Source organism: Sinohyriopsis cumingii, chromosome 7 (assembly GCF_028554795.1).
Source record: "Sinohyriopsis cumingii isolate HCF-2022 chromosome 7, ASM2855479v2, whole genome shotgun sequence".
Taxonomy (NCBI): Eukaryota; Metazoa; Mollusca; class Bivalvia; order Unionida; family Unionidae; genus Sinohyriopsis; species Sinohyriopsis cumingii.
Window position 1 is genome coordinate 94766439 of NC_142967.1, and position 14859 is coordinate 94781297.

The 14859-nt window shown below is 34.0% G+C and overlaps 1 protein-coding gene across 1 annotated transcript; it reads right to left on the bottom strand.

The window, feature by feature from the left end:
• Nucleotides 1–9517: 9517 nt before the first annotated feature.
• LOC149795751 (uncharacterized) lies at nucleotides 9518–11950 on the bottom strand. Its single transcript, XM_089964131.1, has 4 exons — nucleotides 11876–11950; nucleotides 11192–11469; nucleotides 10593–10715; nucleotides 9518–10312 (listed from the first exon to the last, which is right to left on the bottom strand). The coding sequence occupies exons 1-4, from the start codon at nucleotides 11889–11891 to the stop codon at nucleotides 9977–9979; spliced, it is 753 nt and encodes a 250-aa protein (XP_089820257.1). The 5' UTR covers nucleotides 11892–11950; the 3' UTR covers nucleotides 9518–9976.
• Nucleotides 11951–14859: the final 2909 nt, after the last annotated feature.

Sequence of the window (14859 nt, forward strand, 5' to 3'; positions counted from 1 at the left end):
TTGTAACACTGATTGCATATGCAGAGAACGCGAATAACGTTCTTATTCCACGTCTCTTTCTGTGTAAAACGTACTTAAAAAGCCTCTATAAATATGACTATTATAGGCACTTCTTAATACAATTATAATTTGATGATTCGACATATATTGGTTCTATTGAGGATCCGGTAACATGTGGATATTGCTTAAAACCCATTTAAGTATGCATAAGCAAATATGTTGACACAGGTTGGTACCATGCCACTCGAAACAGTGTGGTGTTTCGTGTTTACGTGTTGTGCTTTGTTTTAATCAGTAGTATTTGTTTTAATCAGTAGTATTTTACAATCCAACTATTAATAATATATGTTAATAAATCGTCTGTAAATTTAGAATTTTGTTTTCCTCATATTATCGCCAGTCGGAAAACTGCAATAATGAAAGTCATACTATTGTAATGAAATATTTTTTGTCGAGATTGCTCATTTTGATGACAAATTTTCGACTTCTTCTATCAACTGAAGCTACATACATGTGACATCAATTTTTTTGTTTGTCTGAAATCGATGTCGCGGTAACCGAGTATGTGAATGAGTTGTCCCGCCTTTCTGCCTTGGTTTGAAAGCTAACTAGTTAATTAAATAATACAAAGGTCACATATCAAGGGCTTTTTTTTTACAATGTGTCAAGACTCGCCGCGAGCGTAGTTTTGCGACCTTACATTCTTGTAAGATAATTAAGCAATTCCGGCTCTATTTCGTGTACTTCTCTCCTGTGACGTGTGGCTGATTTATTTCCTTGCATTGGACCTGTTAATCATTATTGCCTGTTTCGTCAGTATGACATACACGTAAGAAATATTAATATTGTGTTTTGTGTGATGAGACTAGTTTGTGTGTGCAAGAACCTTCTCGTTTAGGGTTGTGTTCAAAGTGCGATAGAACGTAATCTTACACCTGTCAACTGTTTTCATCAAATACCAAGCCTCCCCGCCACACAAACTCATTATGAAAATCAACATCCATATTTGTATCATATACACACGTACAGGTTGCGTCAATATCATTCAACTACTGCAATGCATTCCACACTGATCATCATGATCTATCTGGGTTCAAGGTGAAGACTAGTTTGATGGTAAAGAGCGAGTAAAGTGACATCTAACACGTCAATAGTTACAAATAGACAGACAAATGAACATTTAAGGAATTAAATATTTCCATCTTACAGAAAATAAGCATAATATGATCTTCTTCAAACAAATAAAAATAATAAGTCCATATTCACTAAAATGTGGCTCGAGCGCGGTCGGTATATCTTATATAAAACTTAAGATTAATAGGTCTCAAAAAATACTTTGCTAATGAGATCGGAGTTGGAAATAAATACATACAGATGATCATTTAACATGTGTATACGAAAGAATGCAAGAAAATTGACATATTCCATTGAACTACAATAAGTTTCCAGAGAACCCAAGGCATAATGATACAAAATGTTTAAGAACACCTTCATAGATCCTATAAGCCATGCAAAAATAAGTATCATGTGGAAAACGAAATTTCTAAATTTCTGCTTTCATGTTTTGTCTTCCTGGACGAAACTCAATTGCACTCTAGTCAAACCCAATTTCCAGTTAGATTAATTTGATACAATTTGAGTGCGACTTATAACTTGTCACTCGTAATTTTCCAAGGTGAATTGTAAGCTGCACAAAGTAATGGTCACTGGGAAATCATTTTGTTTTTCTTTATAGTATTTTTAAGCATTTTGTACAATGTCACAAAATGTAATCAAACATAGCACTGACATATGTGTATGCTATTAGTTCCTAATATACCTGCCTAGGTTTCAATCACTGCTTCAATAGTTCAATTAGTACTCTGAAGAAATTACTGCACAGGTATTACTCATTAGATCTAACATCACCAGGACAAGGTGTGACTGGTTGCCGCCTGAGGTCAATCTATTATGACGTACATGGGATTCCACCAATTTGATTTGCAGAACATGCACAATTACTATTTATAGCCAGGGTAATCCTGCTCATTGCTGTTGATTTCACATGGCCAACGAGCTATGACTAATACAAATAACAACATTAACAAAGAATAAAATTTAAAGAAGTTAAATTTATAAGATTGCAAAATGTGCATGCTTATGCCAAGAATGTACGTTAGCTTATGTATGATAGAAAAGTTGTTTTGATCTGTCGTTTACCGTTCACATTTATTGAATGTTATGGGCAGTCAACGTGTATCAGACAGATTATAATTCAGAGGATCGAACAGAAATATAGACAAAAGAACATAAATTCAAGATCAAAGGATACTTATCGTCTTCACTCGCTTCTAAGGATACTGATCCGCCGAAGCCTAATAAGCTTGCAATTCATTATCAGTGTTGTTTGTTTTACTGATTACTCCCAAACAACCGCACAAATTCAGACCTGCCGGCGCATTATGCTACGTCAGATCTAGGATTTTGCAGTTGCAGTTTGATTCAATTTACAACAGGGTAGAGACGGTTGGCCTTGATAACATTTTGGCTTGGAAGAAAGAGGGAAATCCAAAGCAAAACCGACAGATGTTCTCGGTTCTAAGATGACGTTATGAATATACAAAATTAACTTTCCTTTCTGCGAGTTTTGTTCAAATATTGCTCTAATATTTATTGAAAACTTGGTTTTTTCTTCTTTTGAGAAATGATTTATTGATTGTCTGACATCTATGCTAACCACATGTATAGTCTACACGTTTTTAATAACATCATGCTACAAGGGTATCAGTAGAAGCGACGATTAACTTAAGTCCCCAAATATCCTTCTATTAATTTTTAGTCGAAAATTATACCCAAAAATAGGCCAGATGGAAAATGTCAAACGTTATTGTGAATCTACACCAATCACATATGTATCTTACAAATCTGAGATGACATTTTCCAGCCAGTGTAGCGGGAGAAGCGATGACGTAAATTTGTAAAGGGTGTTTATTGTGAAATTAAGATTGTAAATTTGTAAAGGGTGTTTATTGTGAAATTAAGATTGTAAATTTGTAAAGGGTGTTTATTGTGAAATTAAGATTGTAAATTTGTAAAGGGTGCTTATTGTGAAATTAAGATTGTAAATTTGGAGCAGATCAACTGTATTTTAAAAAATCATGATCATTAATTAGGGAAATAATGTTTTCATAGTTTTATAGGTTATGTAAGAGTGACTTCAGAGAAGTTTCAATTGTAATAGAATTTGGCGCCATCGTGCATACATATTATTGTGTAACAGAAAACAGCTTTGCTACCAATAAAACATTTTTCCCCTGGGTGGGTAGGGGTCTTCTAGCAATAAAAAATATCTCAATACAAGTTTCAGTTATATATCTGAAATTTTTTCCTTGTTCTTCTCTGTTTGCTAATACGAAACAGTAATTAGAACCATTGTGCAATATAAATATAATATAAAAGTACAAGGTTTTTGCTAATCGAACATAGCACTGACATATGTGTATGCTATCAATTCCCAATATACCTGCATAGGTTTCAATCTATATTTCAATAGTTGAATTAGTACTCTGAAGGAATTGCTACACAGGTATTAGTCATTAGATCTAACATCACCAGGACAAGGTGTGACTGGTTGCTGCCTGAGGTCAATCTGTCATGACGTACATGGGATTCCACCAATTGATTTGCAGAACATGCACAATTACTATTAATAGCCAGGGTAATCCTGCTCATTGCTGTTGATTTCACATGGCCAATGAGCAATGACTAATACAAATAACAACATTAACAAAGAATAAAATTTAAAGAAGTTAAATTTTTAAGATTTCAAATTGTGCATGCTTATGCCAAGAATGTACGTTAGCTTATGTATGATAGAAAATTTGTTTTGATCTGCCGTGTACTGTTCACATTTATTGAACGTTATGGACAGTCAAAGTGTATCAGACAGATCATAATTCAGAGGATCGAACAGAAATATAGACAAAAGAACATAAATTCAACATCAAAGGATACTTTTCGTCTTCACTCGCTTCTAAGGATACTGATCCGCCGAAGCCTAATAAGCTTGCAATTCATTATCAGTGTTGTTTGTTGTACTGATTACTCCCAAACAACCGCACAAATTCAGACCTGCCGGCGCATTATGCTACGGCAGATCTAGGATTCTGCAGTTGCAGTTTGTTTCAATTTACAACAGGGTAGAGACGGTTGGCCTTGATAACATTTTGGCTTGGAAGAAAGAGGGAAATCCAAAGCAAAAACAGATAGATGTTCTCGGTTCTAAGATGACGTTATGAATATACAAAATTAACTTTCCTTTCTGCGAGTTTTGTTCAAATATTGCTCTAATATTCATTGGAAACTTGGTTTTCTTCTTCTTTTGAGAACTGATTTATTGATTGTCTGACATCTATGCTAACCACATGTATAGTCTACACGTTTTCAATAACATCATGCTACAAAGGTATCAGTAGAAGCGACGATTAACTTAAGTTCCCAAATATCCTTCTATTAATATTTGTTTTAAAATTGTACCCAAAAATAGGCCAGATGGAAAATGTCAAACGTTATTGTGAATCTACACCAATCACATATTTATCTTACAAATCTGCGATGACTTTTTCCAGCCAGTGTAGCGGGAGAAGCGATGACGAACTGAAATGCATATCTGGCATGACAAGTTTCGTTAACAGACTCCAAGCGGTGTGGGAAAGGAAAGGTAAGGCTTTGTAACGGTCTGACTAACACCATAGAGTCAGACAGACACACAGGCATACATTGAGACGGAAAGACGGACATTCTGACGCACGGGATTAACGTGAATATTCACATTCTTTGCAGCAGACGGTAATAAAAATAGGTAAAAAGATAGCTCTAAGTTTGATACGTTCACGGTGGTAAAACGTGTAGATTAGTTGGACGGCATGGAATCAGTAAAGTGATGTATAATACTTCCATGGTTACAAATATACAGAGAAAAAAGTACACTGCAAAATTAGCTGTATTGTGTGTAAAACATGCATCATATGCCCTTCTCCCCATAAGTACTTCCATGAACATTCAGAAATGGCTACGTTGATATAAGTAATATAAACCTCATGGTATATTTAACGAATTGCTTTATTAACGAGGTTGTAAATAAATAAACAGATGATTTTGTACAATGTGTATTCGAGAGAATCAAATAAATTGACATATTCCTGTCCAGTGCAACACCATTCCTGAGATCAGGAAATAAAATTGTAGAAAACATGTGAGAACATCTTCGAAGATGTATACGAATTTAAAAACATATACACACGGTGTTAATCATTCAAAAATGCATTTAAAATAATTCTTGTTTGTAAAAGTGAAAGTGTTTGACACTAATGTGTATGTTAAGCAAATTCACGTTTTGATTGACATCGATACTCTTGGATTAAACTAAGTCAACTCAATTTCCAAATCAAGAAGATCGATATGGCCATTGATTAAGAAGTACGTAAACTTAACTATCATTTTTGTCCGAGGATAACCATAAGCTCCACTAAAACTGTCTATTGGAAACAATATGTTATATATCGTTACAGATTCTAAAATATATCACAAATGTAAGCAATCATATCAATGACATTTTCCTTATTTTTCTCAATCTAACGTTGATACAATCGGATTTAATGTCGGAGCTGACTTGAGCATATAATTACGTAGAACCATGGCTAGAACAGCAAAGCTAAATAACTGGTTTCTTAAAACAAAGTATTCTAACTTCCGTCGAAAACTGCATTGAGTTAGATGCATGTACTTTCATTACCTGCAACCAGTAGTTACATGTAAAGGGTGTTTATTGTGAAATTAAGATTGTAAATTTGTAAAGGGTGTTTATTGTGAAATTAAGATTGTAAATTTGTAAAGGGTGTTTATTGTGAAATTAAGATTGTCAATTTGTAAAGGGTATTTATTGTGAAATTAAGATTGTAAATTTGTAAAGGGTGTTTATTGTGAAATTAAGATTGTAAATTTGTAAAGGGTGTTTATTGTGAAATTAAGATTGTAAATTTGTAAAGGGTGCTTATTGTGAAATTAAGATTGTAAATTTGGAGCAGATCAACTGTATTTTAAAAAATCATGATCATTAATTAGGGAAATAATGTTTTCATAGTTTTATAGGTTATGTAAGAGTGACTTCAGAGAAGTTTCAATTGTAATAGAATTTGGCGCCATCGTGCATACATATTATTGTGTAACAGAAAACAGCTTTGCTACCAATAAAACATTTTTCCCCTGGGTGGGTAGGGGTCTTCTAGCAATAAAAAATATCTCAATACAAGTTTCAGTTATATATCTGAAATTTTTTCCTTGTTCTTCTCTGTTTGCTAATACGAAACAGTAATTAGAACCATTGTGCAATATAAATATAATATAAAAGTACAAGGTTTTTGCTAATCGAACATAGCACTGACATATGTGTATGCTATCAATTCCCAATATACCTGCATAGGTTTCAATCTATATTTCAATAGTTGAATTAGTACTCTGAAGGAATTGCTACACAGGTATTAGTCATTAGATCTAACATCACCAGGACAAGGTGTGACTGGTTGCTGCCTGAGGTCAATCTGTCATGACGTACATGGGATTCCACCAACTGATTTGCAGAACATGCACAATTACTATTAATAGCCAGGGTAATCCTGCACATTGTTGTTGATTTCACATGGCCAATGAGCAATGACTAATACAAATAACAACATTAACAAAGAATAAAATTTAAAGAAGTCAAATTTTTAAGATTTCAAATTGTGCATGCTTATGCCAAGAATGTAAGTTAGCTTATGTATGATAGAAAATTTGTTTTGATCTGCCGTGTACTGTTCACATTTATTGAACGTTATGGACAGTCAAAGTGTATCAGACAGATCATAATTCAGAGGATCGAACAGAAATATAGACAAAAGAACATAAATTCAACATCAAAGGATACTTATCGTCTTCACTCGCTTTTAAGGATACTGATCCGCCGAAGCCTAATAAGCTTGCAATTCATTATCAGTGTTGTTTGTTGTACTGATTACTCCCAAACAACTGCACAAATTCAGACCTGCCGGCGCATTATGTTACGGCAGATCTAGGATTCTGCAGTTGCAGTTTGTTTCAATTTACAACAGGGTAGAGACGGTTGGCCTTGATAACATTTTGGCTTGGAAGAAAGAGGGAAATCCAAAGCAAAACCGATAGATGTTCTCGGTTCTAAGATGACGTTATGAATATACAAAATTAACTTTCCTTTCTGCGAGTTTTGTTCAAATATTGCTCTAATATTCATTGGAAACTTGGTTTTCTTCTTCTTTTGAGAACTGATTTATTGATTGTCTGACATCTATGCTAACCACATGTATAGTCTACACGTTTTCAATAACATCATGCTACAAGGGTATCAGTAGAAGCGACGATTAACTTAAGTTCCCAAATATCCTTCTATTAATATTTGTTTTAAAATTGTACCCAAAAATAGGCCAGATGGAAAATGTCAAACGTTATTGTGAATCTACACCAATCACATATTTATCTTACAAATCTGCGATGACTTTTTCCAGCCAGTGTAGCGGGAGAAGCGATGACGAACTGAAATGCATATCTGGCATGACAAGTTTCGTTAACAGACTCCAAGCGGTGTGGGAAAGGAAATGTAAAGCTTTTTAACGGTCTGACTAACACCATAGAGTCAGACAGACACACAGGCATACATTGAGACGGAAAGACGGACATTCTGACGCACGGGATTAACGTGAATATTCACACTCTTTGCAGCAGACGGTAATAAAAAATAGGTAAAAAGATAGCTCTAAGTTTGATACGTTCACGGTGGCAAAACGTGTAGATTAGTTGGACGGCATGTAATCAGTAAAGTGATGTATGATACTTCCATGGTTACAAATATACAGAGAAAAAGTACACTGCAAAAATTAGCTGTATTGTGTGTAAAACATGCATCATATGCCCTTCTCCCCATAAGTACTTCCATGAACATTCAAAATTGGCTACGTTGATATAAGTAATATAAAACTCATGGTATATTTAACGAATTGCTTTATTAACGAGGTTGTAAATAAATAAACAGATGATTTTGTACAATGTGTATTCGAGAGAATGAAATAAATTGACATATTCCTGTCCAGTGCAACACCATTCCTGAGATCAGGAAATAAAATTGTAGAAAACATGTGAGAACATCTTCGGAGATGTATACGAATTTAAAAACATATACACACGGTGTTAATCATTCAAAAATGCATTTAAAATAATTCTTGTTTGCAAAAGTTAAAGTGTTTGACACTAATGTGTATATTAAACAAATTCACGTTTCGATTGACATCGATACTCTTGGATTAAACTAAGTCAACTCAATTTCCAAATCAAGAAGATCGATATCGCCAAAGATTAAGAAGTACAAAAACTTAACAATCATTTTTGTCCGAGGATAACCATAAGCTCCACTAAAACTGTCTATTGGAAACAATATGTTATATATTGTTATAGATTGTAAAATATATCACAAATGTAAGCTAACACAAACATATCAATGACATTTTCCTTACTTTTCTAAATCTGACGTTGATGCAATCGAATTTAATGGCGGAGCTGACTTGAGCATAGAGTTACGTAGAACCATGGCTAATGTTGCAAAGCTAAATAACTGGTTTCTTAAAAACAAAGTAGTCTAACTTTCGTCGAAAACTGCTTTTAGTTAGATGCATGTACTTTCATTACATGCAACCAGTAGTTACATGTAAAGGGTGTTTATTGTGAAATTAAGATTGTAAATTTGTAAAGGGTGTTTATTGTGAAATTAAGATTGTAAATTTGTAAGGGTGTTTATTGTGAAATTAAGATTGTAAATTTGTAAAGGGTGTTTATTGTGAAATTAAGATTGTAAATTTGTAAAGGGTGTTTATTGTGAAATTAAGATTATAAATTTGTAAAGGGTGTTTATTGTGAAATTAAGATTGTAAATTTGTAAAGGGTGTTTAATGTGAAATTAAGATTGTAAATTTGTAAAGGGTGTTTATTGTGAAATTAAGATTGTAAATTTTGGAGCAGATCAGCTGTATTTTAAAAAATCATGATCATTAATTAGGGAAATAATGTTTTCATAGTTTTATAGGTTATGTAAGAGTGACTTCAGAGAAGTTTCAGTTGTAATAGAATTTGGCGCCATCGTGCATATATATTATTGTGTAACAGAAAACAGCTTTGCTACCAATAAAACATTTTCCCCCTGGGTGGGTAGGGGTCTTCTAGCAATGAAAATATCTCAATACAAGTTTCAGTTATATATCTGAATTTTTTTTCCTTGTTCTTCTCTGTTTGCTAATACAAAACAGTAAATAGAACCATTGTGCAATATAAATATAATATAAAAGTACAAGATTTTTGCTACTCAATCTCAACATCAGCATATTCGCTAATCTTTTCTGAATATTTAAAATCGTGGTAAAAATGCTTCAAGTGAGATAAGCGCTAACCTTTTTTTTTGTCATTGAAATACTGAATTGAGCAGCGCCGCAATACTGAATAAACATAACTGGCAATGGACAACTATGAACATAGAAGTTGATGACAATATCAAACACATCATTTGCAACCCTGGATTGAATTTGCATTTCAAAGAGTATCACAATAACAAGAATCATTTAATCATGTAAATAAACATATAACAATGGAATGTTTATCAAATATTGTGTATAAGAGTATAAAATCGTATAAAATTGAAGTAAACGGTGTAAATATATTTTTAGAATGACTATGGTAGATGCTGATAGGTCCGTAATGAGAGGTATGTGTATGTTGTCATGGAAATAGATATGATACTATTGGGATTAAGATAGCGTATTGCATAAAATGTTATATAAATGTTACGTATGAATATTATATGGAATTCGTAAAACACACGAAAGAGGAATATCGTAAATTATCACAGATAGGGATTGGGTGCATCTTTTTCATATTCAAGCGATCATATCAATTGGTACTTTGGAATTAAAACCTCAAAATATTTCTCTATATCTCTCAAGACCCAATATTCAATTAAAATTCTATCTTCTTCTGTTGTCCAGGACTGAACAGATCCCGCAACCGTACTGTGGCACGTTATACTCGTGCTTGGCACATTTCCGCTGATGCACTGGATTAGTTCGAAATCACACAAAATGGTGGCGAGTTTAACTGAGAGATAGTTTAGATCTTTGCTCATCTGGCCGTAGACCTTTGAGGAGTCTTCATTAAATCTTATTTGTTCTGTAAACATGATGGCTGCTGCCATGGAATCGTAGTCTGCCATTATTATTTCAGTCTGAAAGAAGTTATGAAAAGTCATGAATATACTGCAGAAGTGTGTCACATATACATCTGAGATAACAACAGCAACATAATTATGTATGCTTTATTATTAATAACAATACTTCCAACGCCACAACAAAGGTATCACCTTAAATCTTCCTCCTTATCTGCGTATTACTACTACTGCTACTACTGCCACAAAAAGCATCGTCATCGTGAATTTTAGCAGGACCAATATTATTTCTTTAGCATTATCGCATAATATTTTGTTAAAAGGTATTAAAAATACTTACCACATTTGATGATTTGACCTTTGTTTCTTCGTTTTTGAAATCGATATTTCCGTTCTTGAATGCGTATTCTGTTTTACTTTCAATACTTCTAATCATATCTATATTCCCGATGCGGCCAATACTCTGAAAAACAAAAAACAAAAATCATTAGTAATTACTCGCTAGTAAAACCACTATCCTATCAATCCCTAGTGATATTCCCATCTTCTTTATACATTTGCATAAGCATACTCGGTGTTTCACTTTATACGTTAGTATTTCTCCCGCGAATATAAAATATTTTGCTAAATTGGTACTAAACTATATGCAAATTCAAAACAACAATGCTAGCACCATCATCACCATCGTAGACGACATTTTGATTTTATTCTGCGAATTCGAATACAGATGTTCTCTGACTGAGAAAACAAAATTGGAGAACTGGAAAAATCAAAACGAACACACTACAACTGCTGTGAATAATAATAATAATAATAATAATAATAACAATAATAATAATAATAATAATAATAATAAAATTAATAATAATAATAATAATAATAATAATAATGGATGAATAGAAGAAATGACCAATAAACAAGACATACAGAAATACTTACATATTTTACTTTTAAGTCCTTTATTATGTGCTGTGCTTCTTTCATATGCAGAATTACGTTACGTAACTTTTCATTAATCATAGTGGTAGCAGTGTCCTTCTGCATGCCGGAGTCTGTTGCAGGTCTGCATGCCATGCCACAAGGTACATGCCACTTTCTATAGTTAGCATTTCCGCACACAGACGGCGCCTTTGCAGGAGTTATAGAACTTGGTGCTCCTTTGATGACAACGATACACATGGTAAGGAGAACAATATTTCCGAAGATCACTTTACCAACTGCAATCACAAAAAAATAAACAAGTTAAGTTTGATTGTGCAAATAGTTATTACTTATAAGTAATAGTTCAATGTTAACGCAGAAAATCAACCAATAAATAAATCCACCTACAGCAAAGCAGTATGCTTTATTTAAAAAGAAATTAGCAGCCACCATGATGTTTTCAACTTTCGATTCAATTTGTAGGAAATTTAGGCGGAGGCAAAATATATAATGACATTCTTAGCCTCATTCTGACACAAATATTGAAGATTTAGTTTCTCCAATCCCTAAAATTATTATAACCAGATCATTCTACATATTGCAAAGAATAGATTTGGTTTTCATTGAAAATCTGCTTAAGGTTTAAATATTCAGAAGGCGACGCTTAATCACATATTGGGAAATCATCTTATTAATGCCAACCTTTCATAAAATTCATCTTGATAATGCTTTCTCAGACTGTATGCAATAGTTTCGTGTGCTGTTTGTACGATCAAAAGTCAAATTGTCTAAGTAATGACATTTGGATGATTTATTTATATACAAAAATCATAAGTAGGGAAAATCATAAGGACCGGTAAGTTCCGTTTCAGACGAATTGAGTTATTATCCTATGACAATTATTTCTAAATTTAGATGTAGGCACGTCCAACGCAAATACTTCCGGACGGGCACAGCTCGTGGGTTTATTGCTGGACTGGAACATTTTCTAGGCGGAACGAAAATCATAAACATGCTGGCCGTACTTTCCTGTCGAAATGATTAACTGTGTTACACGGGGAATAACCATAGACGTTAAAGACACGTCGACTATAATGCGCTTGGTGACAGGTGACTAAATTATCGTGAAAATGCATTTTCCCTACACGTGCAGTCAGACAAGTGTCTAGATAAGAGTCACACAAATGTGCGTGTAAGGGTCTGCAATAATTCCACTTGAATTCTTTATTTGATCAACTTAGCATTCAATATACATCAATGGCTTTCTGTATATGCTATCTAATGGTAGATACCGCCCGTTAACAAGTATTTTCTATAGGTTGTATGAAGCTGTCGAATAATGCTGGATAATCATCAGCTCCACTGGTTACGCTAGGAAATCGGCAAAGTATCGAATTCTAAGTTTTATTTATTTCTCACACCTTTTACATCGTTCCAAATCACACATACTCTTTTTTTTAAAACATTTATTCAAAAATGACATTTATATTGTTAACCTTGATAATATGAGATGCCAAAGAGGCACTTATTATGGCTGTATGCACAGAAAAACAAAGAATCCAAAGCTCCTTAGAAAAGCCGATAATCGAGTAATAATTCCAGCAAAGAGACCTCAAAACATACAACAAGAAAAAAGGAAGGAAGAACGCATTAGTAAACAAGGGAGAGTACTTAGTATTGACAATCAATCAAAGCCCAGTCAGTGCAACAAATACACGGCGAGAAGGAATCGTCGTTCACTTTTAATAATCAAATGAGGACGACCTTGAGCGATCCGTTATAGAAATCACAAGGCAGAACTGTCATCGGTTTAATGAGTGGTTAGTTGTCAAGCTAAATTTGTATATTAACTTTGAAGTCCTTTTGTTTCGAAAGACTCTCCGTTTCTCTAGTTTCATCAACGTTCTCAATTTACTGGTACATTTAAGAACGGAAGGACCTTGAAAAACATGTAACACAGCAAGTTATTATAATTTGGTTAACGAGTAAGAATTGGAACTTGATTTAATCCACTGTACATACTTTTGAAAGAAAATTTTCATGTGAGGTATCGATATGAATAAAAGATGCAAAATCCTTACTTACTAGTTCCATTCTCGCCAAACAAAAGATAAGTACCAGGATATTTTTGCTGATGGAACGAAATTAACTGATAGCATTTTCAAAACTGTTTGGAATGTTGATATGTTTGTGCATGAGTATAGAACAACAACGCAGGAAAGGAAAGCATATACAGATACACTGATTATTTTCTCCTTACTCAAAGTTAATATAACAAACAAGCAACAACAACAACAATAATACTAATAATAATAATAACAATAATAATAAATATAGTACACATGCTTTACACCAAAAGCTAAGCCACTGAGGACACCAGTTTATTGCATAATTTCTCATTAATAATAATAATAATAATAATAATGAATATACTACACATGCTTACACCAGTAGCTAAGATATCTGGGACACGAGTTTATTGTATAATGTCTCACAAATAATAATAATAATAATAATAATCAACAAAGCTATTCCGTCGCTGGAATTTCGAAAATATTTAGATCACAAATAATTAATCCAGAATTTGTTTCTTTTTCTTCCGTGCACTTTTTGATCATTTACTGTTGTGCATAATGCAAATAACTCTCAATGATCTTTAATACAGTTTGTATAAAAGTACTTTCAATGCCTGAATACATTAGAAAATGAGACAGTTTGCAACATTTACATTATACTAACAACCGACATGCTTTGTCTATATTCGTTAGTCTGGACGTTCCCGCCACAAGTCCAGTACCGGATTTACCATTGTGCTTAGGTGTGCTTAAGCACAGGGCCTCGTTGGCCAGGGGGCCCCATCTTCCTGGCAAAAATAAAATTTACGATGAATTTTTCAAATGTTTTTCAATGGTCAAAACGTCCTAAACTTCCTGAGTATGTATGCCTGACTACCTGTGTAGGCCTACCAGGCCTACCTCTTTCAGGGCCCTGAGTATGTATACCTGACTACCTGTGTAGACCTACCGGGCCTACCTCTTTCAGGGCCCAAGTAAGGGGCCTCATAACTTAACTAGCACAGGGCCTCATTTGTCCTAAATCCGGCACTGCACAAGTCCCCCACGTTCTTACTGCTCCCCTAAGTTGCAACCTAAGTACGTGTTCCAGACGTTTCAGGACACTTTAGTTGCAAATCGGTCAACTTGTGATACAGATGGTGCAAGTCTATCGAAGTGAACAATGAACGGAATTAACTAGTGTGTTGTGTTGCGAATATTTATTTTTTCTTATGTCTCAGATTTCATGTTCGTATGGTTCCTGATTTTGTAACCTCTTTCTCGTCGTCATACAACGAAAAAACGTCATGAACGTCTTGTTCGTTGCTGCAAATCAGGCGTAAACTCAGGATCTGGAATTTAACAATGCTCCTGAAAGTACATTGATGCCTTAAATCTCACGGCTATTCACGAAACTGCCTATCAATCACATGTCAATATATTTCCGTTGCGATCACTATGCATAATCAAGTATGATTCAAAACAGTATGTGGAAGCACCATAAACATTTGATGTTTTGAATCATGGTTGTGTTGTTGTTAGTCTAAACCAGCGCCCGGTAGCGTGCACAGTCTGCATATTAATTGTCAGTTGTAGCAGAGAGAGAAAATGAGTTAGGGGAGGTAACAGCGA

Coding starts and splice junctions, on each gene's coding strand:
- LOC149795751 (XM_089964131.1), bottom strand. Junction 10,716..11,191: donor AGGACTTAAAAGTAAAATAT/GTAAGTATTTCT, acceptor TTTGTTTTTCAG/AGTATTGGCCGCATCGGGAA. Junction 10,313..10,592: donor AGGTCAAATCATCAAATGTG/GTAAGTATTTTT, acceptor AACTTCTTTCAG/ACTGAAATAATAATGGCAGA.